Genomic DNA, 25,846 nt, shown 5'->3' on the forward strand with positions numbered 1-25,846 from the left:
AAGGCCCCCCGCCCCCCGGCAGGTTCGCCGACTTGCCGATCCGTCCTTCCTCGGGACGCCTGGGACTGCGACGAGGCCCCCGCAGCCGAGCGCTGGCCGGCGAGGGGACCCCGAGTGCAGAGCGCAGCGCTCCCCGCCGCCCTCCAGGGGCCCGCGCCACCGGAGGGAGCGCCCCGAGAGCTTCCTGGGCTCGGAGGTGCGGGCCGGGCTCCGCGGGGGTGGGGGTGGGGGTGGGGGCCGGAGGGAAGCGGGAACCCAGGGCTGGAAGCGCGCGGGAACCGGGGCCAGGCGGGGCTCGCCCCCGCCCCCGCCCCCGGGCCTCCACTCCCAGCCCCGCCTTCTATCCGCAGCCGACTAAGCGCTCGCCCACCCCCCCACCCCCGGGGCGCGGCCCCGGGCTTTCGGAGCGCGGGCGGGGCGGCCGGTCCCGGGAGGGAGGGGAGGCGGGGCCGGGGGCGGGAAGGCCGCGCCACTTCGGCTCAGGGCGGTCGGAACGCAGTCCACGCCACCCCCCCCCCCCCCCCCAGTTCCAGGGAATTTAGCAAGTTTAAAAGTTACTCTAATCTTGCAAGGGAAACCCCCACTTTCTCAGCATTGTGGAGTGTGGTAACGGGGGAGAGTTTGCAGTTTAGGGCCTGTGCACTTCTCTCACAGACCCCAAAATTCCTGGAAGTTCCCGTAACCGTTGCTACAAACGGGGCTTTGAAGCAGGACGTCTGGGCTCTGCGGGTTAACTTCGCGGGGCACTCGGGCAGGCCGCCGCCCCCTCCTCCCCTGGGCGATTAGCACCTTTCCTGGGCAAGACCTCAACCCCCTGGGTGTGAAGCGTGTTCATTTTGCAATGCAAACACCATCACTCGGTTTATTGGTTTGTTATATCAGCCTCTGAAGCAGGCAATTATTGGTGTGAACATACACGTAAAAAAACGTAATTTTATCGAGTTACGAGTGTGCAACAGTGTAAACAGGTGGGAGTGCGGTTGCTGGAAGGTGTGCTGAGGACGACGCGGGTCAGCGGGCTGAGGGGTCTTCGGAAGGAGCAAGGATGCCTCAAACCCGGGAGGAGGCAGCAAAACTAAGCCTCAGAGCTGAAATGTCTGGTCCGTGTAAACTTTGGGACGTAAACTTTAGGCTCCGGGGCGGCTCCCTTCTGCTCTGGGAGCGTCCCTACCCGGCTGGGGCCCGGGGCGGAGGTCGGAAACGGCCCGGACCAATGCTTGTCCAGGCGGGGTCTGTGGCCGGGAGGGCCGAGTCCGGCCGGTCCCCCCACGGCGGGTGGGCTGCCTGCACTTGGACGCGCTCCCGTCCTGCTTTGGAAACTCCGTAGAAACAGAGTCTGCGACGCGCAGCAGGCCGGCTCCCCGTCTGCTCCTCCTCCGCGCGGGGCGGGGCCCGTTAGGCGCAAAAGGGCTTGCCCCCGGCCTTGGGCGCCGCCAGCAGCTCCTTGGCTGAGCCTGCGGTCGGGGCGTCGTGGGGCGCGGAGGGCGGGAAAGCGCGCGCCAGGGGCGTCGTCAGCACGTTGGCACCTGCCCCCAGAGAGCGTCCCAGCGGTCCTGGGTCCAGGAGGGCGCCCTTGGCGGTGGCCCAGGCCTGGTTCAAAGTGCTGTGCCTGAGGATAGGGTCGTGAAAGACCCCATCCACCCAGTTTCTGAGACTGGTTACCGGGGAGTCCTGGTGCCTGTCCAGGGCACCAGTGGGGGCCGGGGCCGCAGGCGAGGACGACGCAGGAGCCAAGGAAGCGGCCGCAGGGGCAGCGGAGCCTTGGCGCTTCAGCATGCACGAGGGGAACTCAGTCTGGCTCAGGGCTGTGGCGGCCGCGGTAGCCGTGTGAGCCAGCGACCAGATGCGCGGCTTGGCCTCGAGGCCCGCCGTCGCCCCAGCCGGCGCAAAGCCCAGCTTGGCCTCGCAGGCCTGCGAGCCGCCCCCAGCGCCAGGCTGCTGCTCGGGCGCAGCCGCCGCGCTCCGGAGGCAGCTTCTGGCCCTCTCCAGGTCCTGGTCCAGGGCGGCCGCGCCACCGGCGGCCAGGGGCATCCGGAGGGTGCCGGAAGCCTCCTTTCCCGGGGCGCTTGGACCGTCAGGCGCGGCGGGGATGCGCTCCAGACCGCCGTCCAGGGGCTGGAAGGGCGGTTTCAGCTCGCACTCAGGGGGCTCCGCCTCCAGCGGGTCGAAATCCTCCAAGTCTGTGAGTTCTAGATCCTTCTCCCCTTTGCCCACCGTCTCTGCGCGGGGTAGAAAGAGGGGCCGGTGCAGGAAGAGAGGAAGGCGCTAGTCTGGACCTCACTCTTCCTTCCTAGCTCTGCGCACATGGTTATGGGCCCGACCCCCCGCCCCCAAGCTAGGAGAAGCACCTGTACCTCCCACCTGCTCCAGAACCCCAAGTGGTAACAAAGAAGCCTAGCGATTTCCTGCTCAAATCAATGGGGTGGGGGGTGGGGGCGGAGGGAGAGTGTGTCTATTGTTTTAAGCGTTATTTTGGATTTCTTTAAGCCTGTTCCCAGTTACTCCCGCAGGCCCCCAGGTCAGGGCCCCCATGGGTCAGCTCATTCATTTGTTGCCCGTGCCCTGACAGTTTGCTCTTACTACCCCAGGTTCAATGTCTTCAGAGGTCCCAGAACCCAAGAAGAAGGCACAGGGAGTCCCGGCCTCGGTGCCCCAGCCTTAGCATTGCAGGTGCCACCCACCTTCATTCTTGGTGCTCTTGAGGGGCTCCTCCCTGGCTTCCTCTTCGCCCCCCTCTTCCTCCTCGCCCTCCGCGTAGGGTCGCTTCTCATCCGCGCATTTGTTCCTCGGGGGCCACGTCATCTTGTTCTCCTTCTTGAGGCGCCGGCGCGCGTTGGCGAACCAGGTGGACACCTGCGTGAGGGTCATCTTGGTGATGATGGCCAGCATGATCTTCTCGCCCTTGGTGGGGTACGGGTTCTTGCGGTGCTCCTGCAGCCAGGCCTTGAGCGTGCTGGTGGTCTCGCGCGTGGCGTTCTTCCGCCGCGTGCCGCTGTCCATGGTCCCGTACCTGGAGACAGGCTGGGCAATGGGGCGCTGGGCCGAGACCCTTGCGTCGCGGGCGGCGGGCCAAGGCCCAGGCAGGCTTTCAGTCCCCGTCGTGTGGGAGTGTTTTTATGGTGGTAAGACCTGGGTCAAACCCAGGCCCCTGGTTCCTCGCCACGGCCCACAGGCACAGCCTTTTGTGGCCCAAGATGTGTATATTTGATTCAACTTACAGGGAGCCTGGGCTCCTTCCTAGCCGGAGTGGAATGTGGGCTCAAGGCCTGGCCAGGTCTCTGTCACCCTACATAGACATCTATTTCTTCAGGTTCCTTTATGGGCCCCCTCGCCTACCCTTTTGATCCCCGAACCACACAAATGTGAACCCGACTATATAACAGCCGTGGGCAGGGGTGGTCATTAGTGTCCGTGGGGAGAAAGCGTCCAGACGGCTTATGTGGACTTCCTGCAGTTAAATTTATAATTGTCACCCTCCTCCCCCCAAGATGGGCCACGCGTCTCTGGATGAGCAGACTGGACTCCCCCTTCTGGTTCCCACCAAAGGGAAAGGTGGGCTGGGCTCTTGGGCAGAGGGAGGCGTCTGAAGCCTGGGCAGGGAGACTTGACAGCCGCCCAGAACCACAGTGCAGCGAGGGCTGTGAGCGTCCAGACAGCGAAGGGAGCGAGAGGGAGAGGCTGGGGACGCATTTGCCCAGTGGGGCAAGGCTTGCCAAGGGGGCGGGGCTCGGGAGTAGCGCAGGTCAGCTGAAACCTGACCCGAAATCCCTCCCCTAGCCGCCCAAACATTCACAGGGGGCGTGGGGCTGGTGGTGCGGAGTTTGACGACTGAATGGAGCGCGGGGGCCCGGGCGGGGGCAGTGAGGAGGGATTCTGTCCGCCGGTCCCTCACCTGTCGTAGGGGTACTGGCCCAGCGCCGGCTCGTAGGGGTAGTAGGCGGCGGCCGCAGCAGGCGCGAGGCCCGCATGCGCAGATCCCGGCGCGTCCTTGGAGTCGAAGCCATTCTGTAGGATCCCACGCGCCTGGGGTCGCAGCTTCCGGGAGGCGACCCAGCTCAACCCCAGCCCCCCAGGCCCCTTGGCTCTTGCACGCTTTGCACACACCCCTGGGCAGCCTCATAAGCCACCCCCACCCCCGGACTCTCTCTTGGGCCCAGGGAGCAAAGAAGCCTCAAGATGGGGAGTGAGGACGCGCAGAATTGGGGGGTGGTGGTCGGGGAGTAGGAGAGAGAAGAATGAGGTTGGAGGGAGAGGGGGGCAGAGGAGACAGGTGGGGGTTGGGAGACAGCAGGAGGGAGGACCCGGACCCAAGAAGAGGACCGACCGACCGCCCGCAGGGAGGAAGGAGGAGCGAGGGGGGAGACGAGCTGGGGGGAGGAGGGGGAAGGGAGCAGGGGAGGGCCAAGCGGTGGGGCACTGGGAGGGAGGAGGAGGGAGACCGGGAGGAGTGAAGGTAGGGAGCTCAGAGGAGGAAAGCGCGGGACGAGGGGCGGGCGCCGAGCTCGAGCTCCGAGGGCGGGCGGCGCTGGGAGGAACCCGGCCAGGAGGCTCCCCCTGCAGCGTGGGGTCCTGGGCACTTGCGCCCGCGCCGCGGGCTCCATGGGAGGTGGGCTGGGCAAATCGGGGGCAGGGGCGTGGCGGGGCGGAGAAAGGCTTCAGACAATCCCCTCCCCTTACCAGCGAGTAGAAGGCGGACGCCTCGGAGCCGTAGGTCACGTAGTTGCCGTAGCCCTGCGAGCCGCCGTACGGGCCCCCGTACACCCCAAGCGCCGCGGCCGAGTTGAGCTCGTGGCGCGCGGTGGCCAGCAGCCGGCTCTCGTAGACCGGGCAGTAGACGGGCGCCTGGGCCGAGGCGGCGGGCCCCGAGTCGGCCAGCGTGCGGCCGCCGGACTCGCAGCACGTGCTCAGGGAGTTGGTGGTCATCAGGAACTGGGGGAGGGAGGGGCCGCGAGGAAGCGCCCGCGGGTGAGGGGGGCGCGCCGCCCAGGGGACCCTGCCCCACGGCCCGGGGCGTACTGCCGTCCACGCCGCGCGTTCCCTCCTGCCGCGAGCCACTGGGGGACCAGCCCTACCAGGCCCCGGAGTTTTCACACGCACCCCGGGTGTGTGGGTGTGTGTGTGGGGGGGGTCCCAAGGCCGCGCACGCCCTCCTGTGCCACGCCGTCTCTCCTGGGGTGATGGTGAGGGTCAAAGAAAGCGGGAGACAAGGGGGGCCCGCACGTCAGAGTTTCTCGGTGCCCCTGCCCTCCCCGGGGCTGGGTGCAAGGAGCGCCTGGCACAGGCCCCGCTCTCTGGGAAGCGACCCCGGGTCGCTGGACAGCCTGCCAGCCGGCGTGTCCGGCCGCGTTCCCCGCACCCTCGCGGGGCCCCCTTACCTGGGGTGCGGAGGAATAGGGGTATCCAAACTGCGGGTAGGACATGGCGGGGCCGGCGGGGTCCTGCGCGTGGTCGCCCGCGTGGCGCGGCCACTGCTCCGGGGCCGCCGGCTCCTAGGCGCTGGGAGGGCGAAGCGGAAGAGCGGGTTAATTCATCCACGCGCCCCGCAAACTTTTCTAACCCGGCGGGAAAGTGAGCCGCGACGGCCGCACCGAGCCTTTTAGCCTCACGTTCCCGAGCCTCGAGGGGGCTCTGGGACCAGCCCGCCTCGCAGCGGCGACACAAATACATATTTTGCAAAAAAGGGAAAAAAAAAACCACCGAGTTGCGCGAACCCGTCAAGTCAAATGTGCTTGGCTTTCAGCGGCGGGGGCGCTGACGTCAGCCCACGCCGCGCAGCTCGGCCGGGCCGCAGACGTGCGGGTCACTGGCGGCGGCCGGGCTGCGGGGCTGCGGGGCTGCGGGGCTGCGGGGCTGCGGGGCTGCGGGGCTGCGGGGCTGCGGGGCTGCGGGGCGGGGGCGCCGCGCGGGGCGAAGAGGCCACAACAGGCTCTGACAAATGAATTCCGTCCGTGGAGTCAATATCGCCCCCACGAATGCCGTTTCTCCTTAGTCACCGAGGATGGGAAGCACTTTTAATTAGAAATTAATTAATGAGCACCTGCGCCTGCCCGCCCCACTGTAATCATTAGTCTCAATTACAAATGAGACATGTGAAGGGACACACGAGCGAGTCTCCACCGAAGATGTAATCAACAGTTAAAATTAGCCGGGCGCTGGCGCAGGCGGCCGGGCCTCCGCGCCCCGCTCGGCGGCAGGTGCAGGAGGGCCGCTCCGCAGGCCCGCGCGCGACCCCGACTATTGTTTAACTGGCTCTCTGCTCGGCCTCCCGCCGGTTCGAACCCTGCTCCGGGGCGGGGAGTTCCAGAACCAGATGCGGCTGCCAGTGTGCGCGTCCGAAGGGCAACCTGCTCTCAGGTGTGTGGGTCCCGCGTCCTCCCCAGAGCCATCCACCGAGGCCTCCCCCAGAGCCATCCACTCCGGGCCTCGGTGGTCCAATTGCCGCGGGGCTCTGCGTCTGCCCGCCAGCCTGTCCCCCGGGAACGCCCCCCCCCCCACCGCCCCCGCGCGTCCCACCCCCGGTCCTGTGAGTTCCTGCACAGCGAGCGGCCCTCCCTTTCCTCCTCCACCCCCTTCCGCGGCCGCCCTCCCAGCCTCCCCCTGCCCCTCGCGGCTGAACCCGGGACTGCCAGACAGCCCTGCGCGGTCCGGAGAGGAGGTTTCCGCCGCCCTGCTCCGGGGCCCCTCCCGCTGTGCTTGCTCCGCCCGGCGCCCCGCAGGGGAGGGAGCGCCGGGACGCCTTCCCCTGCCCGTTTTGCATAGCTCTGGGCCCGGGGCGTGCGGGGCAGTCTGGGGGCTGGGGGACAGCCGCGCGCCCTCTCCAGGACTTTCCATCGGGTCCCGGTCCTGGGACCCAGCTCGAATGCAAAGCGGAGGCCAGCACGCAGGCTGCAAATGGGCGCCCGGGCACCCCGAACTCGCTCCCCGCCTTTTATGCAGCCGCCCTCCGGGGACCTCCCGGCTCGCCCCTGCCGCTCTGCCTCGCTCGGCCTCCCGCGGTCGGCCGGCCGGGAGGGGAGCTGTGCGCGGCGGCGCTGTGCAGACTTGCTCGGAAAGATTCCTGGGTTCAGACCTGTGAATCGCCCCAGGGTCACCCTCTAATTAATGATGACGTTCTCGCCCTCTCCCCAGCTGCAAACCTGCCTCCCAGAAACGAAATCTGCCCGCTCTGACAGCTCGGTTGAAGGTGATTGATGACTGTCTGGAGACCACAGTACGCATCATATAATATCTGCTGCGTAATTGCTTTAATTTACAGATGAAAATACGAGCTCTCCGATCGCGCTGAACCACAGCCGGCCACGTCCGAGCTGCTTGCGAAGGAAAATCATCGGAAATAATGAATAGCCGCCCCATGCAAATTATTCAGACAGTTTAAGCGTCTGTAGCCGGGAGAGATATATAAAGAACACGAGTCAAATGACATTAATAATTGTTTCTGAATTCTGTATTGATCTCGTGGCGGCCGTGTTTATTTCTTTCTCACCTGAATTGCTAATATCACCTTCCTGTAAATAATAAGAAACTAGCCACCGGGGCTTCTGGGGCAGAAATGAATCTCTCAGTCGCTCTCCCTCTTCCTCCTCTGCTCCTCCCCTCCCCCACCCCCTCCTCCCAACTCCTTCCAGTTTTCCCGGCTTCTGCTGTGGCTTTTCTGAACATCCTCCTACTTTCCATTATTTATTGTTTACAAACAGCTCTCTCTCTCCTGGTAATGAGGTTTGGGCCACGGAGGGGCCCGAGCCACGGGTGGCCGAGGGGGCTCCGGGAGCAGCAATCCGGGGCAAAGATGCCTTCAGCCCCTTGTCCTCACCCCACTCCCAAGGCCCAACCCCAGCGATCGTGAGCGCTCAGCTGGCAGGGGGAGGACAGCCACCGCCCAGGTCCCAGCGGCACTGAGCCACCTCGCTCTGGCTTGCCGGGCAGCACACCCAGGCCTGCGCCCTGCCTTCCTCACCCGGGCCACAGCTCGCGGGGAACGCCGCCCCCTGAACGCGCCAACATTCATCTTGTGAGCAGCCTTCGGAGCCCGGAGCCCTGGAGGGCACAGCCCGTCAGTGGAGGCCTCAGGGGGGTCAAGGGCTTCCTTTGACCATCACTGCAACGTTTCCCTTTCCAGCCTGGGTCGTAAAAAGACGCCCCCAGTCCCCACCCGCTGGCCCGGTTCTCCCAGGCAACCTGGACTTCTAATCCAGAAATCAAGCTCACCGACTACTTTCCAAGGCCTCCGCTTCCCGCCGGCTCCAGGCCTGCCGCACCCTGGCGGCCACCCTGTCTAGGGAAGCTCGGTGCTGTCATGAGGAGCCTGGCGACCTTGTCCCGGCTCACCCAGGCCCCGCGACCCGATCCTGGATGCAGGGCTGGCCAGGCCTGTCTCCAGACTGGCGAACACCCCGGCATCTCGCTGACACCCTGCGCCGGGCTGAGGCCGGCCTCCTGCAACCGAGATACTTTCTGGGTTATCTTTGTCCCGGAGCAAATGCCGGAATAACTCTCCGAGTGCCCTTTCCCAAAAGGCTGAGCCTTGAGCTGAGGCCCCGGGGTTTCCCTCCCAGAGCGGGCAGAACGGGAGGGTCGGCATCTCAGGTACCATCAGCTAAATGCTCCTGCATAGACGCGCGTGCTGAACCCAAGTCCCTCCAGGGACCCTCGGTTCTAAATACACCCCCCAGAGGCTCCCCGGGGACCGAGCAGCGGCTCAGCTTGGGCGAGGTGCCCCCACCAGCCTGTTGAGTGCTGAAGGAGCCCAGGGCCAGGGGGCCTGAGGATGGTTAGCGCCCAACATTAGAGGCCTATGGGTCGCTCTCTTCGCCCCGGGGGGTGCTGTAGGCCGCTGAGGGCCTCTGGGAGGTAGGCCGCGCCCTAACGTTCCACGCCGCCCCGCTCCCCGTGGGGCTTCGCTCCCGAGCCCCGCCGAGGCCAGGCGCTCCCCGCGGTTCCCCGAGTCGTCCCCCCGGGGCCACCCCGTCCTCCGCACCGAGAGCCTCCCGGGGCTCGCTCCAGCCCGACGAAGTTGACCTCAGGCAGAGGGCGGAGGCTGGAGCGCGCGGAGCCGGGCGAGGGCCAGCCCTCGGGGCGCCGGTGCCCGCCCACTGCTTGCGGACACCCGGGCGGGGTGTGGCGCTGAAAGGCGTTCTGGATGTCGCTGGCGCCGAGGTCGGCGGGTCACTCCTTCGCGGCCGGTCCTCCGGGTCTCACGCGAAGTGAGGCGGGCGAGCTGCAGGCAGGCGCGCGGAATCCTGCTCCCGAACCGCCTGCACCCCCCCCCCCGCCCCCCACCGTTTCGCTCCGGTTCTCCCGCCGCGCCCCCGCCGCCCGCCCGCAGGGCGCCGCCCGAGCGGGAAAGGCGCGCGGTCGGGGCGTCCCGGGGCAGGCCCGGATGCCCCGCGTCGGCCCCCAGCGCCCCGCGCCTCCCCCGCACCCCGTTTCCGCAACTTGCAGCGAACGCGGCCGCCTCTGGAGACCCCAGCGGCAGGCGGCAAACTTTGTGCCCTCCGGCGCAGGAGCGATCCCCGCAAAGTTTGTGCGGCCGAGCCCACTCCCTACCTGCGCTGGGGACGCGCCCGCCCGCGCCGCTCGGGCGCCGGGGCCGCGGGGAGCAGCGCGCAGCCCGGGACGCACCGGGGAGTCGCCGCAGTCGCCGCCGCCCGCGCCCCTCGGCGGCCGCGCGGAGCCTCCGCCTCCCCGGAAGGGGGGAGGGGTCTCGGAGCCCCGGGGCGGGGGCGGGCGGCGGGGGACCTCGCCTACCTGCGGTGGCGCCCGGCCACTACCGGCCGCCCGCGAGGGCTCTGCGCGGCCGCTCGGCGCGCGCGCTCCGGCGGGGAGCAGGCGACAACTAATGGAGACATTTCCAGGCGGAGCACCTGGCGAGCGGAGCGCGCCGGCGTCCCCAGGCGCCGCGGTCGTCAGCCGAGCCCGCACCGGCGTGACGTGGGCGAGCGAGCGCGCTGCTCCCACCCGGCCGCCCATTAACGCTTTCCCCCGCGGGCGCCGCGCGCTCGCCAACTTTCCCCTCCGCCTGGCCCGCGCCCTGGGTGCGTGGGGCGTAGGGGCAGGCACGGGGGGCGCCCTGGGGCGGGGGCAGGGACGCCGGGCTCAGAGAAGACGGCGCCGCCACAACGGGGCGGCAGGAAGGCAGGCCGCCTCCGTCCGGCCAGACCCTTCGGGGGGGCTGTTAGGCCGCCCTCCCCCGCGCCCCGCTGTCTTGGGCCAGAGGAACGGCGCCCGAGACCGCCTCGCTGGTTCTTGGCCCCAGTTCTCCTGAGTCGCCCGTTGGCCGCGCTACCCCGCGCTCCGAGGAGCTGGCAGAGGGCTCGGCTGCCCGCAGGCCTCCTGGGAGTAGGCTGGGCGAGCAGCTCCGGGCCCGGGCTTCCTTCCCCGCACTCCCAGCCCCGCAGCATCGCCCCTTGGCGCGGAGGGAGCCCAGCTCCCACGGCTACTGTCCGGGCGAGTCCACTCGGGCTGTCCGGGCAGCGGGGACTGCCTTGGTGTGGGCAGGTGGGGGTGGCTGTACAAAGGTGACAGCAAGCCTGCAATCTGCCCAGGACTGGGTGGCGGGAGTGGGAGCTTGCTAAGGGCTGACTGCAGTGCTGCTGGGCTGGGTGTCCGGCCTGGGGCCACCCCTCCGCTTGGACAGCCAGTGGCTCCTGAGACCTGAGTCCAGGAGGGAAGTCAGTCTGGGTGGGTCCCAGGTCACTCAGCCAGAGGAACCTTGCCCTGCGCCCGCCCCCCCCCGCCCCCCGCCCCCTCCCCATCATTTCAAGGAATGGTGGAGTTGTTCTCCTCATGATCTGTGGCCTTATAATGACGTCTGAGATTTGTTGACCCGGATCATGTCTGAAAAAGTTACTTGCTGTCCTCCTTGTTTTTTCCCTTCAAAGCTCCGGCAACCGCTGGGGGACAGTGCTCATTTATTTGCCTGCTCCGACAACGGCACGCTGGGTGGTGTTTGTCTCCGGGCCTCCTGTGTGCCTCTGTTTCGTCCACGGAGCAGAAGGAGAGCCAGCAGTCCTGGCTTCCCGGCCCTGCTTCTGAGCCCAGAGCTTCCGCTGGCTTCTCTGGGAAGGACACAGCTTTGCGGTCTGGGTTCGCTCTGGAAGCACGAAGCTGGGCCTCGGGCGGGCTACGGGCCTGCAGACACCCTTTCCGACCCTGGGCTGATTGGAGGGGGTTGTGAGAGGGGTGCCTGTATGTCGGGGCGTCTGGAAACGTCCTCCAGAGTGAGGCAGGGAGCTTGCTCGATTCTAGCCGGAAGGAAGTGGACTCAGGGCTCCGAGGGAGGGATGACCGCTGTCCCTGCCCTGCTGGCAGCTTCCTCCTCCCTCTTCTCGCCACAGGATGGTTTTGGCAGGGCCTCGGGGCCAACGGGGACAAGCATGCCAGTCCCTCCCCGCAGAGCCTACCTGGGACTTAGATTCTTTTCATAGCTGACGATAAGCAAGGCATGTTTGTGTTCACAGCCCTGATGGGGAGATAGGCGCATTCTGCCTGCCTTCGCTCATTCAAGACAGCGGTGGCCGTGGAGGCGGGCGTCTGAGAAGCACCAGGGCCCACGTGGAGCTCAGGGCAGCCGGCGGCCTCCGGAGTCTCCACAGCCGGAACAGCACCCAGGCCCCTGGAAACGGCACCTCCCCAGAAGGTGCGCTGAGCGGCCCGTCGCCCTTCCTTGGGGGGCAGGGCCTCCCTTCACTCCGCTCCCTGGAAGCCAATCTTCGTGTCCCATCACTTGGACGCTGCCGGGCCTGACCTTGCCCGGCTCCCTGGCCAAGTGGCCAGAAGCGTCGATGGCCCTCCTCCGCCCCTGCCTCTCGGGCAGGAGGCTAGCGCGGCTCTCCCGCCGCGCTGAGAGGGCCTCCTGGGCCCGTGCTCTGGGGAAAGGATGGCAATACCCCAGGTCTTGCCCAGGGAGCCTGGCAGGGAAAGTCCCTCTTTGTCCCGGGACTGAGTGATCTGTCCAGGGAGCCATTGTGCAGCCGGCCACCTCCGAAGGGCAGCGGTCCCCCCAGGCCGACGGAGGGCGCCCCCGGCACTCCCTGCACAGGAACGAGGCCAGGGGCTGCGCCCACCCCTGCGCCCCCACCTCTGGTCCCTGTGGTCGGAGGTGCTCCCTGGTGGATCCATTGTCTGTCGATTGTCTTTTGTTTCTGCTGCTGGCAGAGCGGGCCGGGTGCGATCTGAAACAAAGCCTCCGTGCCCCCGGGGCCTGGCCCCACTGCGGCGTCCCCCCCGCCCCCCCCAGCCTGGCCGTTGCAGCAACATGCAGAGGCATCTGGTGGGGAACGAGGAGCTGGCCCGATGCTGTCTGCTGCCTGCCGTCACCCAGGGACCCGCGCCCCGGTCCCCCTCCCTGGGGACCCACGAGAGGCTCCGACTGCAGTGGGGGAGGGGGAGGGGAGGCCACAGGAACCGGTCCCGAGTGAGGACGGCCTCAGAGGGACCGCCTGGCGGCACTGGGCATGGGGTCCCGAAGATGCCCTTGGGCTTGGAAGGGCCCAGCCTTCTAACGGCTCCGTGGCCAGACTTAGCCGCAGAGCAGCGTGGGGCCCAGATCCTGGGGCTGGACAGTGGAGAGCGACATGGCTCATCTCTGGCAAGTGCCCCCGGGAGCTGAGGACTGGGGGCGCAGGGCTGTAGGAGGGCTTTGTCCCGGCCCAGCGCCAACCTGAATTACTTAAAGCAGAAAGTCTGAGTGGCTTCTCTTTCAAAGCAGCCTGGTGCTGGGGTCAGGGTCAGGGACAGGGACGCGCCCCTGGCCCCGGGTCAGAGGTGCTGGGGCCGCGGCCCAGGGTGATCGGAGGGGCCTGAGGGCTGCCCCCCACTCCCGCCCGGTCACCGCCTCCCTTCCTGTTTTCCCACCCTCGTGGGCTTGGAAGGAGGCCAGGGAGCAGGAGTTGGGAAGTTTTTCTTTCTCCTCATTTCAGAAACACGATGTCACGTCTGTGATGCTGAAACGCATGGGCAGATTTTAGGGAGGTTTCTGTTATTACAAGCGAGAGGCTATCAATTCAGACGCTGTCTGCAGTCTGTGTGGTCCAGCTTGAAACGTTTACCTGCCGCAGCCTGGACTCACCGGCATCCACACCAGAGGGAGGTACCGTGAAGCGTAGAAGAGACAACAGCACACACACCGCCTGGAGTTTGACTGTCGCGTCCGAGTCCTTGACGGAAGGGTTGGGAGACAACGTCTTGCGGGTGGGGACAGGAAGTGTAAGGGTGGGTCCCGAGTGTGCGAGCTTGTGGGGGGCCTCCCGTAGGAGCCCCGTGGGGCGCGCTCCCCGGAACTCGCGGCCCGAAAGCCCATTTTCCCACGGCGGCGGCAGCGAAGGCGCGGCCCGCCCGCCTCGTTCACGCGCACTGCTCCACAATCACACGCCAACAGCCCGGTGGCGGGTGGAAGGTGACCAGGTACCAAATGGCACTTGCCCAGGCCAGGGAGCAGGTGAGGGAGACAGAGGGGTGGAGCGCAGGGCACAGGGGGCTGTGCTGCCATCGGGGCTGGGCTGCTGGCCTCTCTTGCACCCCTCCCAGCCCGGGTTCGGGGAGGCCTGTGTGCACCCCTCCCAGCAGCGCCCCAGACGGAGCCGTGCCGTCAGGGACCTTTGCCGACGTGGGCGGGTCAGCGCTGCGGGTCTGTCGTTGGGGCACCGATCTGCCTTGCACAGCGTTGTCCTGGGGACTCTGGTGTGTCCCCCTCAAGGGTGGCTGGGGACAGTTGCCGGCCACCTAAAAAAACCGAGTGTTCCCCCCGCCTCCCCGGCGGTAAACTCAGTGCAGCTGGTGACGCTCTGACGGTGACCGGTGTCACACACAGGCTTTTAATTACTGTGGCAGCAAATCATACAGGAATGTCCTCCAGGAGGTGGCTGATTTTTATATAAAAAAAAGCCATTTCAGAGTATTTTTGAAATTCAATTAATTGAAGGCCCAGATAAAAGGAACACATTCTTAATGGCTATAAAATAACCCCGAGGGAGGAGAGGGAGCCACCGAGCCCGACTTCAAAGTGTGACAGAAATACTTACTGTTTTACTTTAAAAGTATCCAGATCAATGACTCAGTCAAAATTACTTATACATTTAGCAACCTTTTCATTTTCTGTGTACGAACAGCGGAAGAGGCATTCTTCTTGCCCGTGACAAGAAGCTCCTGACAAGGGACTGTGGTCACCAGGCTCGGTCAGAAGCACACCTGCCCCTCGGGGGGCCTGACCCCCAGCTCGGGGCTCAGGGGAGCCCCTCCGCGGGGGCCTGACAAAGAGCCACAACCCAGGGGTCTCTCTCAGCTCTGGAGGGGACAAGTCCGAGGCCAAGCCGTGGGCAGGGCTGGCCCCCCGAGGCTGTGAGGCGGAGTCTGTCCCAGGCGTCTGTCCGGCCTCTGGCGGCTGCTGGCGGTCTGGGGGCTCCTGACCCCCGCTTGCATCTCTGTCTTCAGGCTCACACGGCAGTCGCCCTGGGCGTGTCCGGTGCCTGTGTCCAAAGTTCCCGTTTCTGTAGGGACACCGTCATATTGGATTAGGGCCGCTCACTCCAGCACAATCACATCCTAACCGATCGCAGCTGCGATGACCTTGTTTCCGAATGAGGGTGCGACCTGGGTGCTGGGGGTTAAAGCTGCAAGTACGAATATTGAGGGGACACAGTTCAAGCTGTAACAGAGGAGGAGTCTGGGAAGGCCTGGGTTTGTGTCTTTAGAGCGACCCCACCATCACCACTGGCAGGTCCACGGAGGGGGTCCCCACGTGTGTCCATCGGGAAGGATGGCGTCTCACACACCCTTTTTCCCTAACTTCTCGAGGCCTCTCGGGTCCCCGCCCCAAGTCTGGTGCGGCTGTGTGGGCGGTGAGCCCCAATATGCTCCCGTTTTGTTCCTGTGTTTTATTGCCGTCGGGCACATTGTGTCCTTGCTTTATTTCTTTGCCCTCATTTCCTCCCTCCTACGCTAGAATCAATGCTTCAGGAGGGTTGGGGACTTATTGTAATAGTAGGTGCACATTAAACGCACAGTAGGGGCTTAACGAGTGTTGAATGAATGAGGACATATGGGTGGCATTCTTCGTAGAAGGAGAGCCGCGCAGAGAAGAGACATCAGGAGCGTTCTTGCATGCGGGAGGCTGAAACTGTTCATGTGGGACGTACTGACAGAGCACCTTCCGTGTCCCAGGCGCTCTCCTGGGGCTTTGGGGTGCACCAGTGGACAGAAGAAAGAAAGGCATCTGCCCGGGGGAGCGTGCATGTCCTCAGAGAGAGGCAGATAAGCAATCAGCAGACCGAATGACCGCGTAGACAAAGGAGCTCACTAAATGCACGAATGCACACCTGCACTGCTGATCCGTTGCTGTGCCTTCGCAGACTCAGCTGCGCGTGCTGCTTCCTGCCCTCGCTTTTGGGGGCCAACCACCTTCTCTCACTGTGTTCTCTCCCAGCGCAGCTGGCCTTCCGTGGGCCCCCCGGGGGGTCACTCCCGCTCAGCTGACTGGGAAACCACAGACCCCTGTGACTGCATTCTCTGACCTTTGACTTTCCTGAGGTTTCAGCGAAGGCTGTGCAGTCGCGGGAGGCACGGTGGGCTCCAGGCACGATTTCCCCGGTCCTCCTGGTTCCCAGCCTGCTCCCTCTTGCTTCTGGCCAGGGGCTGCGGTGAGGTGGGGACGCGTGGTGGGGAGCCGGCCCTGGGGGCCTCCTGGTGCCGCCCCTGGGGTGAGCGCCCTCGCCCACCGCCCGAGGGCTCGGGACCTTGTGACTGTCTTTGGTTTGCACTTCACCCCCCTCCCTTCCACCTGCTGTGGCAGACGGTGGCACCTTAGCTGGTGGAGGCTCGGCCAGGCTCCGTGGATGGGGCGGCCTGCTGACCTGGGTGGACACACTGTGAGAGCCAGAATCAGCCCCGATTTTAAGCCACTGCGTGTCGGGATTGTTGTCACGGCAGCTCGACCTGCCCTATCTGACTGCTACAGTTTCTTCTTTTAATACTGTTATAATATAATTGTATATTATCATGTGATTATGCTATAATTATAAGTCACATAATTCCAAATTCAAATTGTATGTTATTACATAATTATACATTACAATCTAATTTTCAATACGGATAAAATACCTAGAAAGAAACACTAACTTTTTTTTTTATGTTTATTTATTGTTTTTGAGAGAGAGAGAGAGACAGAGCAGGGGAGGGGCAGAGAGAGAGAGGGAGACACAGAATCCGAAGCAGGCTCCAGGCTCTGAGCTGTCAGCACAGAGACCCATGCGGGGCTCGAACCCACAAACTGGGAGATCATGACCCGAGCTGAAGTTGGGCTGTCAACTGAGCCACCCAGGCGCCCCAGAAAGAAACACTACTTTTTTTTTTTTTTAATTTTTTAATGTTTATTTATTATTGAGAGAGAGACACAGAGCATGAGCAGGGGAGGCGTAGAGAGAGGGGGGAGACACAGAATCTAAAGTAGGCTCCAGGCTCTGAGCTGTCAGCACAGAGCCCGACGCGGGGCTTGAACTTACAAACTGCGAGATCATGACCTGAGCCGAAGTCGGTCGCCCAACCAACTGAACCACCCAGGCGCCCCAAGAAACACTATCTTAAATCTAACGTAAGGGCAAGATTATACAAGGACACTAAAGGCTGAAATTAGATTACATGCCCTTTCATTGCTGCCATGGTCAGGAAAAAATATCTTCAAGAAACTTTCTTAACTTACCCACGAATATTTTCTATTTATGAACATTTCTAGCACCCGCTGGCCTCACTTCCTTGCCCTGGAACTCTCTGTAGGACTCAGTGTCCACACGTTGTGGTACCTGGTTGCTCAGACAAGGGTGTCTGTCCGGCCGGGACTCCAGGACACTAACTGACCACTGCACTGGCCACTGGTGACAAGGACCATGAAGATCATCGGGGAGAGAGGGCTGTTTTGACAGGCCTGAAGGACTTAGAGAAAAATAATGATGTGCTAGTATTTTACAGTTTTAAACTAGCAGCCCAAAGAACAGAGAACCAGGGAAATTCTAGTATGGCTCTAAAAAAAAATCAAAATCTTCTTATAGTTTAGGAAGATAAGAATATTTAATATTATAATATTAGCAAATAATAATATTAAATAATATGTATTGGTATTTTACCTAGTTTTAGTGATTCAGTATTAGGTAATAACATTTCATGTTGTCGAGGGTATATTTGACTTTGCAGAAATATTTTATTCCGTGAAATAAAACTGTGTGCTGGGGAGGGGAGCCACTCATACACGGCTCCCCAAGGCAGGGGTGGCTCAGAAAACCTGTTGGTTTTCCGTGCATTAGAAAAGAATAAGAAACTTGTAGACGTGGCCGAACGTAGTCCGTCGTCAGGTTTTTCCGAGCAGATTCCGTTTGTGTTTTCTTTAACCACTGACAGAGTGAGCTTGCGCGGTTAAAAGTCAGTCCTTCTGGAAGAGACGTTCCTTCTCCCTGTACTTCCCTTCCGGCATTTCCCTTGCCCCTGGTGGTGGTTGTGCCCCACAGACGTCCACGGTGGCTGTCCCCTGACCCGCTCTGGATGCGTGGCTGGCATGGGAGTGTGCAGGGGCGGCTTGCTGGGCGCACAAGTGCTCACCCCGGAACCACACGCAGGGGCCGGCCCTGGGGTGCGGGACTTGCCTGCCAGTGGGGTCGCCTTGCTGAACACACACCTGCTCCTTCAGAGCCTCGGCCCCACGGCCTGGCGTCCTGAGAACGTGCTGTCTTCCCTCGGAGGGGAGGCGCATGGGCCTGTGGGGCGAGCCGCCCCAGGAGCTCCTGACTGCCCGAGCCCAGACGCCACCAGGGTTTGCACCCTGTTTCGGTCCCCGCTCCACCGAAGGTGTCGCCACCGTGTCTGAGGGCCTGTGCACATAGGCGCTGTCTTCTGACGTTGCTCCTGGAGCCCGGGGTGGGGGACCCCGAGGGCTGGATGGGTCGCTCTGCTCCCCAATCAGGGACAAGCTCAGCTGTAGACCTGCCTCTCTGCTCGGCGTGCCTGTCAGGGCTGGAGCCGCGTCCGGTGCCCTGGGACCCCATCTTAGGCAAGACGCTCAGCTCAGACCGTCTCCCGGTAGGGCTGTCCTGCTGGCTGGCCGGTGTCTCGTCTGCGGGACGTTCCGTTACAAGGAGAAGGCTAGAAATGAAGTCATTGGAGGTTTTGCTCTCCCTTCTACCTCGCATTCTGTGAGGAGGCACAGGTTCTCTGAATTTCCGGAATCCTGATGGGGTCCCGGCCTCCGGAGCAGGAGGCTCAAAGCCGGGTTGGACCCCAGCTCACACCCTTGGGCGTGGTGCAGACTTGAGTTGTTGCCCACGGGGCCCCAGTCACTCCCGTCTCCCCTGTCCCTGGGGCACGATGGGTCTTGGCACCCTTGTTAAGCCTCGTTCTGGGTGGGCAGAGAAGGGCTGGTTATCATTTTGGTCAGAACAGCAGCCTCGCAAACGCCAGGAGCCTCTGCCCATCGGCACCGGCCCCCAGCCGGACGAGGTGGGATCTCAGTTGGGGTCTTCCGACCCTCACAGTTTAGGTGAGCGTCTCCCACAATGTGGAGAAAAGGTTGCTGGTTTTCTCTTTGATTCCTCGTGTTTTGGGGGGAGTGGGGTATGGGGCTGAAAGATCACGAGCTCCGAGAAATTTTCTACGGGCTGAGACTTTCAAAGCACATTGAGCTGGTACTTTGAAAGTGTGCTTTTGCCAGATCTCTCTTTGGAGCCACCGTAAGACAGAGAAACACACGGGGGACCCGCAACCATCCACCGCCGTCTGTGGCCAGAGGTCCGGGAAAGCGGCAGGGCAAACCGTACCGAGGCATTGTTTTCATAAGAAGGCTGGAAATAGCAGGCCCGTGTTCAACCCAGTGACGGTTTTCAGTGTTTCCCTGTGAACCCCGGGAGCCTGGTTCGATACGGCGGGTTCTGGAAGGCAGGCAGGGCTCAGTGCTGTCAGGGAGCGGAGGGAGCTGTCTTCATCGGCCGGTGCTCCGGGCACGCGCTCAGCAGGGAATCAATACACATCTTCCTGGCCTCACTGCCCCTCGAGCCCCTTTTCCAGTTTTGTGTGTTTGCCTCTGATCGGCCTGCTTAGGTCTGATATTGCCGTCGTGTGGCCTTTTCCAATGGGTCACCGTCTTCTGGGGCCCCGGTGGCCAGGCCGCACGCTGAGATGGCGGGAGTGCTCGGCTGCTCCGGACGGTGGCCTGCAGTCACCTTCCGCTGCCCCGGGCTGCAGCTCGTCTTGTGCACAACAGGCTGACGTCACGGAAGCCTCTCGGCCGTGGCATCAGAGGCGGGGAAGCCCGGCGGGCAGCCTTGGGAAGGCCTGGCTGGCGGGGCTCTGGGGGGCCCGTCCCTGCCCTCCGAGTGTGCCCAGCCTGGCTCCGAGAGGGCTGAGGACGGGCACGGCCACGCTGGACCCTCTCCTGCTTCCACGGGCCCCGGGGACCTGTCACTGACACGCACGGGCTCTCCAACAGCTGGCCGGGACAGACGACCGGGCTGCGGGGGACGTGGCGGGCAGAGGCGCACACGAAGGGGCGGACGTGGACTGATGGCACACAGGACTCTTCGCCCGTCACTTGCACACTTAATCTAGAGAGTCAGCACGCAGGGCACGGACACCTGCTCCTGTTCCAAACTCCACATTTTAAACGATTCCTCACGGGAAATTCCAGGCATTCACAAAACTAGAGTAGAACAGGCTCACGTAACTTGGGGCCAATCCCACCCATTTCCCCAACCGGTTTGCTGTGGGGCAAACTCAGGACACCAGACGTGAATGTTTCAGCGCTTGTGTCTAAAAGACGGAGACATATAAAAATGTCTCCGAGGCAAATATCAGACCTAAAACAGTCAGTCATTCTCTGATGGCCCCAAATACACAGTCAGTATTCCTGCTTCCTCATTTTCACCCAGTTTGGGTTTTTTTCAATTTTCTTTTCTTTTCTTTTTTTAAAATTTTATCTTGTTTTATTTTTTATTTTCTTAAATTTACATCCAAATTAGTTAGCATAGAGTGCAACAGTGATTTCAGGAGGAGATTCCTTAGTGCCCCTCCCCCATTTAGCCCATCCCCCCTCCCACAACCCCTCCCGTAACCCTCAGTCTGTTCTCCATATTTATGAGTCTCTTCTGTTTTGTCCCCCTCCCTGTTTTTATATTATTTTCCTTCCCTTCCCTATGTGTATCTGTTCTGGGTTTTAAAGTCCTCCTATGAGTGAAGTTCTAGGATATTTGTGTGTCTCTGAGTGACTAATGTCACTTAGCCTAATACCCTCCAGTTCCATCCACGTAGTTACAAATGGCAAGATTTCATTCTTTTTGATTGCCGAGTAATATTCCATTGTATATATGCCACATCTTCTTTATCCGTTCATCCACGATGGACATTTGGGCTCTTTCCATACTTTGGCTATTGTTGATAGTGCTGCTATAAACATTGGGGTGCATGTGTCCCTTCGAAACAGCACACCTGTATCCCGTGGATAAATGCCTAGTAGTGCCATTGCTGGGTCATAGGGTGGTTCTATTTTCAGTTTTTGGAGGAACCTCCATCCTGTTTTCCAGAGTGGCTGCACCAGCTTGCATTCCCACCAACAATGCAAAGGAGATCCTCTCTCTCCGCATCCCCGCCAACATCTGTTGTTGCCTGAGTTGTTAACGTGAGCCATTCTGACAGGTGTGAGGTGGTGTGTCAGTGTAGTTTTGATTTGTATTTGCCTGATGATGAGTGATGTTGAACATCTTGTCATGTGTCTGTTGGCCATCTGGGTGTCTTCTTTGGAGAAGTGTCTATTCATGTCTTTTGCCCATTTCTTCACCGGATTATTTGTTTTTCGGGTGTTGAGTTTGATAAGTTCTCTATAGATTTTGGATACTAACCCTTTATCTGGTATGTCACCTGCAAATATCTTCTCCCATTCTGTCGGTTGCCTTTTACTTTTGCAGATTGTTTTCTTCGTTGTGCAGAAGATTTTATTTTGATGAGGTCCCAATAGTTCATTTTTGCTTTTGTTTCCCTTGCCTCCGGAGACGTGTTGAGTAAGAAGTTGCTGCGGCCAAGATCAAAGAGGTTTTTGCCTGCTTTCTCCTCGAGGATGTTGATGGCTTCCTGTCTTACATTGAGGTCTTTCATCCATTTTGAGTTTATTTTTGTGTGTTCACCCAGTTTGTTTTAACCTCAGCATGTGGCGAAGTTCACGCCCGGGGCTCAGATGACATGTTAGTGACATCTCGTGAGGTCTTTCTGGTCCTTTCTGTCCCTCCTCCTTCTTCTGACTTTTGGTTGCTGAAGAAGAAACTGGGCTTTTGCCCTAAGAGTTTCCCATGTTCCCGTTTCTGCCGACCCTGCCCTCGCAGCACCAGTGACCGCGCTCCTCTGTCCCCGCACATCACGGCCACTGGCGGCCGGTGCAGAGGCTGCTCAGGTCGGGCTGTGTGTCCTGGGCTGCGTATGTCTCTGCAAGGCCGTGTTGGGGCCGCCGGCGGTGGTTCCGGGCTCGGGAAACGGCGCTGTTGGGGCCCTGTCGTCTTCCCTCACCTGTGATCTGGGGCAGCGCACTCATGGCCCCTCGGAGACATGGCAGAGACGGAGTGAACGTGATCTGATGGCCCAGGAGCCTCCCAAGGAGAGACGTGAGAGCTGTGCCTTCTGAGCCTCAGGACCACCCCTTGGGTTGGAACATGCTCCCTGTGTTTTGATCCATTGCAGCTACTGGGGCTTAAAGTGTCCCCCTTTGGCCCCTGGGAGGCTCCCCAGTCCCTCCGACGGCCCTGCTTTTCTGGCACAGCGACACGTTCTGGGCCCGTGCGCCCGTCTCCCGTCCCTGCCCTGGTCTCCTGCGGGTCCCGGCTGCTTCCGGGGTCAGTGGTACTTACAGGCCGCGGCCAGGGCGCCGTGTCACCCCACGTTTAAGACGCGCAAGATGGGAAGTGAGCGGCTTGTTTACGGGGCGCCGTCAGTCCCCGTGCCGTCCGGTCTCTGCTGGGACGCGGGGTCCACAGCGGCCGCCAGACATCCCCTCTCGAGGCCACCGCCCGATGGAGGACCTAACCGCGGCCGTGCGTTTGCTTGTCACCCTTATTCTGAGATAACGTTTTGCTGCATAACAAGAAATGTTGCTTTGTGTCACGGGATGACGTTCTGTTCTCAGGACCCCTTCCCCAGGACCGTGCACAGCACCCCCGGACGTCACCTGAAGGACACACGCAGGGCGTCGCGACGTGCGTCGCCCGTTTTGTCGGCTGTTGTGCTGCGGGGAGGAGGCAGGAGCAGGCGGACAGCCGGGCCGCGGGCTCCTGTCCCCCGAAGTGACGTGAGAAGCGGGATTTGGAGAAACACGGATGCACACCCCGTGCTGTCAGAGCACCGAGCCCCCTGACCGGGCGCCTGTCGGGAGGGGCTGCGGGGTCCGCGGTCAGGGCAGGCCCAGCCGGCGGCCGCGGCCGACCCTTCGTCCCGAGAGCTCTCGGTGCTCCCGCCTCTGTCCTCTCGGGCTGGGCTTCCCCGGGGCGCCTGCCAGGACCAGCACGTTTCCAGCGGGCGACCCCCGCGAGGCCGGCCTGTCGCAGTGGGAGGAGGCGGGGCACAGGAGCCGTCGGGGTGGCGGACGAAGAGCCATCTTTTCCGGAAGGCCCCGTGCACGGCAGCCGGGCCCTTATCTCTCCTTTCAGACCCCGCAGGAAACAGCCACGGGAATGAGAGGAACCCGCTGGGCTCGGGTTGAAACCCCCCGACGCACCCATGCGCCCTGGCTGGGATAAAGCGACCTGAAGGTCGGGGCCGAGAGCGCCCTTTGTGGGCCTGGCCCTTCCTCCTTTTGCTTCTTCCTTGTGTCTCTGATTTTGTAGCGAAGTTTCCTGGAACGAGGGCTTTCTCTTCTACACTCAATTGATTTTATGGTACTCAGAACTGTTTTTCATAAGCACCTCACTGGAAAAATATTCTTCAGTAGTGCCTGCCAGCATGTTGACATAAAAAAAAAGAATTGAACTCACTCGACCGCTTTCCCATGGTTTAATCCGTTGCCCCACTTCTGAGAATTCAGGAGGGTCCAGCCAATAACCAGAATCATATTGTGGAAAAGACCCCAATCACAGCGGCACGGGGCCCGGGTGAGAAACACACTAGGGTCCTGCCTGCCGAGAAGCCGGAACCCCGGTCCGACCCCTAGGCCCAGAGCACAGGCCCCCGGGGCGCGTGACGCTCGCTCCCCAGCCAGCCCAGGCCCAGGACAGAAGCAGGCTCTCGGCAAGAGTGTCTCCAAGGAGCGGTGACGAAATCCGCCCCCGTCTGCCTGTCCCGGCGTCCCCGTGTGGGGACCGACCCCAATACCACCTCTCCCTGTCGCATGGTTGCTCAAGGGCCGCATCAGTTATCAACTGTCCGAACAAATCGCCCTGAGACTTAGCTCAGACTTTCCGTGGGTCGTGGATCCGGACGAAGCTCACGTGGGGCCTGGGCGTCAGGGTCTCCTGCGAGGCCGCGAGCCGGCAGCCGGGGCTGCGGGGTCATCTGAAGGAGCCCCCGGGGAGACACCTGCTCCCGAGGGGGCTTCCGCGGCTGAGGTCGGGAGTCGGTCCCGCGAGCAGGTGGGGACTCACGGCCTCGGCTCCTGTTGTGGAACAAGCCGTGTGCGGCCTGACCTGAGAGGCGACAAACCAGGTCGCTTACTGTGTTCGGTTTGTCGCCGTGAGTGGCCAGGCCCGGCTTGCGCTCAGGACGGGACGTGCACCCGGGGGAAGGGCGCGTACCTGGCACGCACGGCTGGCCGCTGAGACACGCAGGGAAGTCGGCCTGGGGTTCTGGAAAGATTTCTTTGTGACGGAAAGAAATGGCAAGAAAGGGCCTCTCCTTCCACCGGACGCGGCCGTACCTGGAAGTGACCCCTGGAATGAGCGGTACCAGTGCCCACCCGGGGCTGGGGCCCGGGGTCGGCAGGGAGGTGGACGTCCCGTGGTGGGTGAGTTGTGTTGTGTGGCCCCAGGAGTCCCGGCTCCCATCCCCCGCGGCCGCGCTCCTGAGCCTGCTTGCTCAGTGCCCGACTTGGGTGGCTCAGTGCACCCCGTTCACCAGCTAGGCCTTCTGGCCTCTCGCAGAGGAGAGCAGCCCGGTTCTTGGGCGGGTTTCATTATGGCCACCAAACCAAGTCTGTCAAGAATGGGTTAAAATAACTCTTCTTACCTTAAAGGATCAGCTCTCAGGCTCAATCTCGTTTGTCAAGTTAGTTGGCTGTCTTCCGAGAGCTGGCTGTGTAGGTTGCTGGAAAGCGTGGGGAGAGTCCACGGGGCAGCCGTGGTTTTGTCCAAGGGCAGGGGGAGGCCGGTCACCGTCAGTCCCCACGGAAGCGTGCGGCAGGAGGCCCGACAGCGCAGACGAACCCTGTGCACCTTGGGGGCCCCCGGGCGAGGGGAGAGCAGGGTGCCGACAGACCACGGGCGTTGCCGTTACCGGAGAAGATGCCAGAGGGCTCGGTCAGAATCCCCGGCTAAGAAGCCGCGGGGCTGGAGGGGGGCCGGGTGGGGGGACTCAGCACCTGGCGCAGTGGCGTGTTCCCGCCAGCGTGCTCTCCTGGCGGGCGGGGACCAGCAGGAAGCAGGTTGGCCAGAACCCAAGCCCTCCGCGGCCTTTGCAGGTGCCCGAGCCCTGTCTGCCCGTACGCATTTCTCTTCTGTAGAGTGAGAACTGAGCCTAAAAGCAAAGCTAGAAATCAGTCCGTGAAGTTAGTCACGTGGTTTAACAGAAACCACTTCACGAGCTGTGTTCCAGACTGCGGCACCCATGACGGCAGTCCCCGCCGAACGCTCAGCGCTGTAGACGTTTGTGTGGACACCTCTGTGCCCGGCCCGTGGGCTCCTGGCCACCCTCGAGCCGGACACAGTCGGGACGCGTGGCCGCGCAGGGCGTGGCCCGCCAGCCCCTGCCCTGTGTATCTGGAAGTGACCCCTGGAACGCGGGTCCCTCCTGCTCTGCCCAGGCCCTCTTGAACCCCGGGTGGCGGCGGGTGTAACTCCCCGTGCCCCCTGCCCGGTGGACGGTGGGAGCTCATGCACGAGAGCCCATCACACCGGTGACAGGCTCAGGGATGGCCTCAGACTGCCTTCCGTCCTCGGCCTTGGCTTTTCCCAGGCCCCACGCCTGCTTCCCCCAAAGAGCCACGCGCACCCACCGTTTCTGGGTGAAGACTCAGGTAAGACGTCTCATGCGGGCACAGAGGCAACTCCTGGAGGGTCACCGATGGTAGAGGCAGGGATTCTAATGAGCGGGGGGAGCCCCTGGACGGTGGAAATCCCACCCTTTGGCTCCGGCAGAGCTGGTGCCTGAGCTACGTGCTGCTGTGTCCCGTGGTGCAGACTAAGCACGTTTAGGATATTACAGGAGAGAAGAGCCGTCTTGGCAGGGGCTCCCCAGTGCCACCGTCCCCTGGAAACTCCTCTCTTGCGCGTGGGCCACCGTCCCCTGGAAACTCCTCTCGTGCGCGTGGGCCACCGTCCCCTGGAAACTCCTCTCGTGCGCGTGGGCCACGTGGCCACTGCGGGGTGGAGATTCGGTCTGCTTTCTGCATGTAGTGAGCTGGCGTCTCCCACACCGTCCAGAATGGAGGAGGACTGGAACACATCCTTCCTGAATAAATGAATTGGTGAAATTAAGTAAATGAACGGCTGCCATTTGTGGAGTTTTTGCTGTAAATAGGGACCATCAGAAACAGTGGAAGTTAGGACAAAAATCAAAGGTTTTATGCTGGAATATTCCGCAGTCACCGAGAACATCACACATCCATGAAGATTAAGTGGAGACATTCCCTTGATGAGCCAAAGCTAAGCAAACCTGGGAGGGAACAGAACGTTACGGCATTCTCCCAGTT

The 25,846-nt window shown here is 62.3% G+C and overlaps 2 protein-coding genes and 2 long non-coding RNA genes across 9 annotated transcripts; 3 read left to right on the forward strand and 1 right to left on the reverse strand.

Moving 5' to 3' along the window:
• Positions 1 to 834: 834 nt before the first annotated feature.
• On the reverse strand, positions 835 to 9,830 carry IRX4 (iroquois homeobox 4). Of its 6 annotated transcripts, XM_053906858.1 has the most exons (8): positions 9,544 to 9,683; positions 8,975 to 9,214; positions 8,206 to 8,433; positions 5,376 to 5,496; positions 4,678 to 4,929; positions 3,893 to 4,035; positions 2,682 to 3,010; positions 835 to 2,219 (listed from the first exon to the last, which is right to left on the reverse strand). In XM_053906858.1, exons 4-8 carry the CDS (start codon positions 5,418 to 5,420, stop codon positions 1,396 to 1,398), a joined length of 1,593 nt encoding a protein of 530 aa, XP_053762833.1. In that variant the 5' UTR covers positions 5,421 to 5,496; positions 8,206 to 8,433; positions 8,975 to 9,214; positions 9,544 to 9,683; the 3' UTR covers positions 835 to 1,395. The 6 variants fall into 6 exon arrangements, with proteins under 6 accessions (XP_053762833.1, XP_053762835.1, XP_053762834.1 ...); XM_053906860.1 differs by lacking the exons at positions 8,206 to 8,433; positions 8,975 to 9,214; positions 9,544 to 9,683 and adding an exon at positions 9,745 to 9,830; XM_053906859.1 differs by lacking the exons at positions 8,206 to 8,433; positions 8,975 to 9,214.
• On the forward strand, positions 6,178 to 7,420 carry LOC109267856 (uncharacterized). Its single transcript, XR_002080318.2, has 2 exons — positions 6,178 to 6,354; positions 7,129 to 7,420. It is a non-coding gene; the product is annotated as an uncharacterized LOC109267856 (long non-coding RNA).
• On the forward strand, positions 9,137 to 10,571 carry LOC128778348 (translation initiation factor IF-2-like). Its single transcript, XM_053907637.1, has 2 exons — positions 9,137 to 10,031; positions 10,213 to 10,571. The coding sequence occupies exons 1-2, from the start codon at positions 9,137 to 9,139 to the stop codon at positions 10,569 to 10,571; spliced, it is 1,254 nt and encodes a 417-aa protein (XP_053763612.1).
• A 174-nt stretch (positions 10,572 to 10,745) lies between these two features.
• On the forward strand, positions 10,746 to 13,006 carry LOC109267854 (uncharacterized). Its single transcript, XR_008423647.1, has 2 exons — positions 10,746 to 11,635; positions 12,154 to 13,006. It is a non-coding gene; the product is annotated as an uncharacterized LOC109267854 (long non-coding RNA).
• Positions 13,007 to 25,846: the final 12,840 nt, after the last annotated feature.

Source organism: Panthera pardus, unplaced genomic scaffold (assembly GCF_024362965.1).
Source record: "Panthera pardus isolate Hobbes unplaced genomic scaffold, ASM2436296v1 HiC_scaffold_2, whole genome shotgun sequence".
In the NCBI taxonomy this organism is placed as follows: Eukaryota; Metazoa; Chordata; class Mammalia; order Carnivora; family Felidae; genus Panthera; species Panthera pardus.

Coding starts and splice junctions, on each gene's coding strand:
- IRX4 (XM_053906860.1), bottom strand. CDS start 5,420: ATGTCCTACCCGCAGTTTGGATACCCCTATTCCTCCGCACCCCAG. Junction 4,036..4,677: donor CGTCCGCCTTCTACTCGCTG/GTAAGGGGAGGG, acceptor GCCTCCCGGAAG/CTGCGACCCCAGGCGCGTGG. Junction 3,011..3,892: donor GGCCAGTACCCCTACGACAG/GTGAGGGACCGG, acceptor GCCTGTCTCCAG/GTACGGGACCATGGACAGCG.
- LOC128778348 (XM_053907637.1), top strand. CDS start 9,137: ATGTCGCTGGCGCCGAGGTCGGCGGGTCACTCCTTCGCGGCCGGTCCT. Junction 10,032..10,212: donor CCGCCTGGCCCGCGCCCTGG/GTGCGTGGGGCG, acceptor CTTGGGCCAGAG/GAACGGCGCCCGAGACCGCC.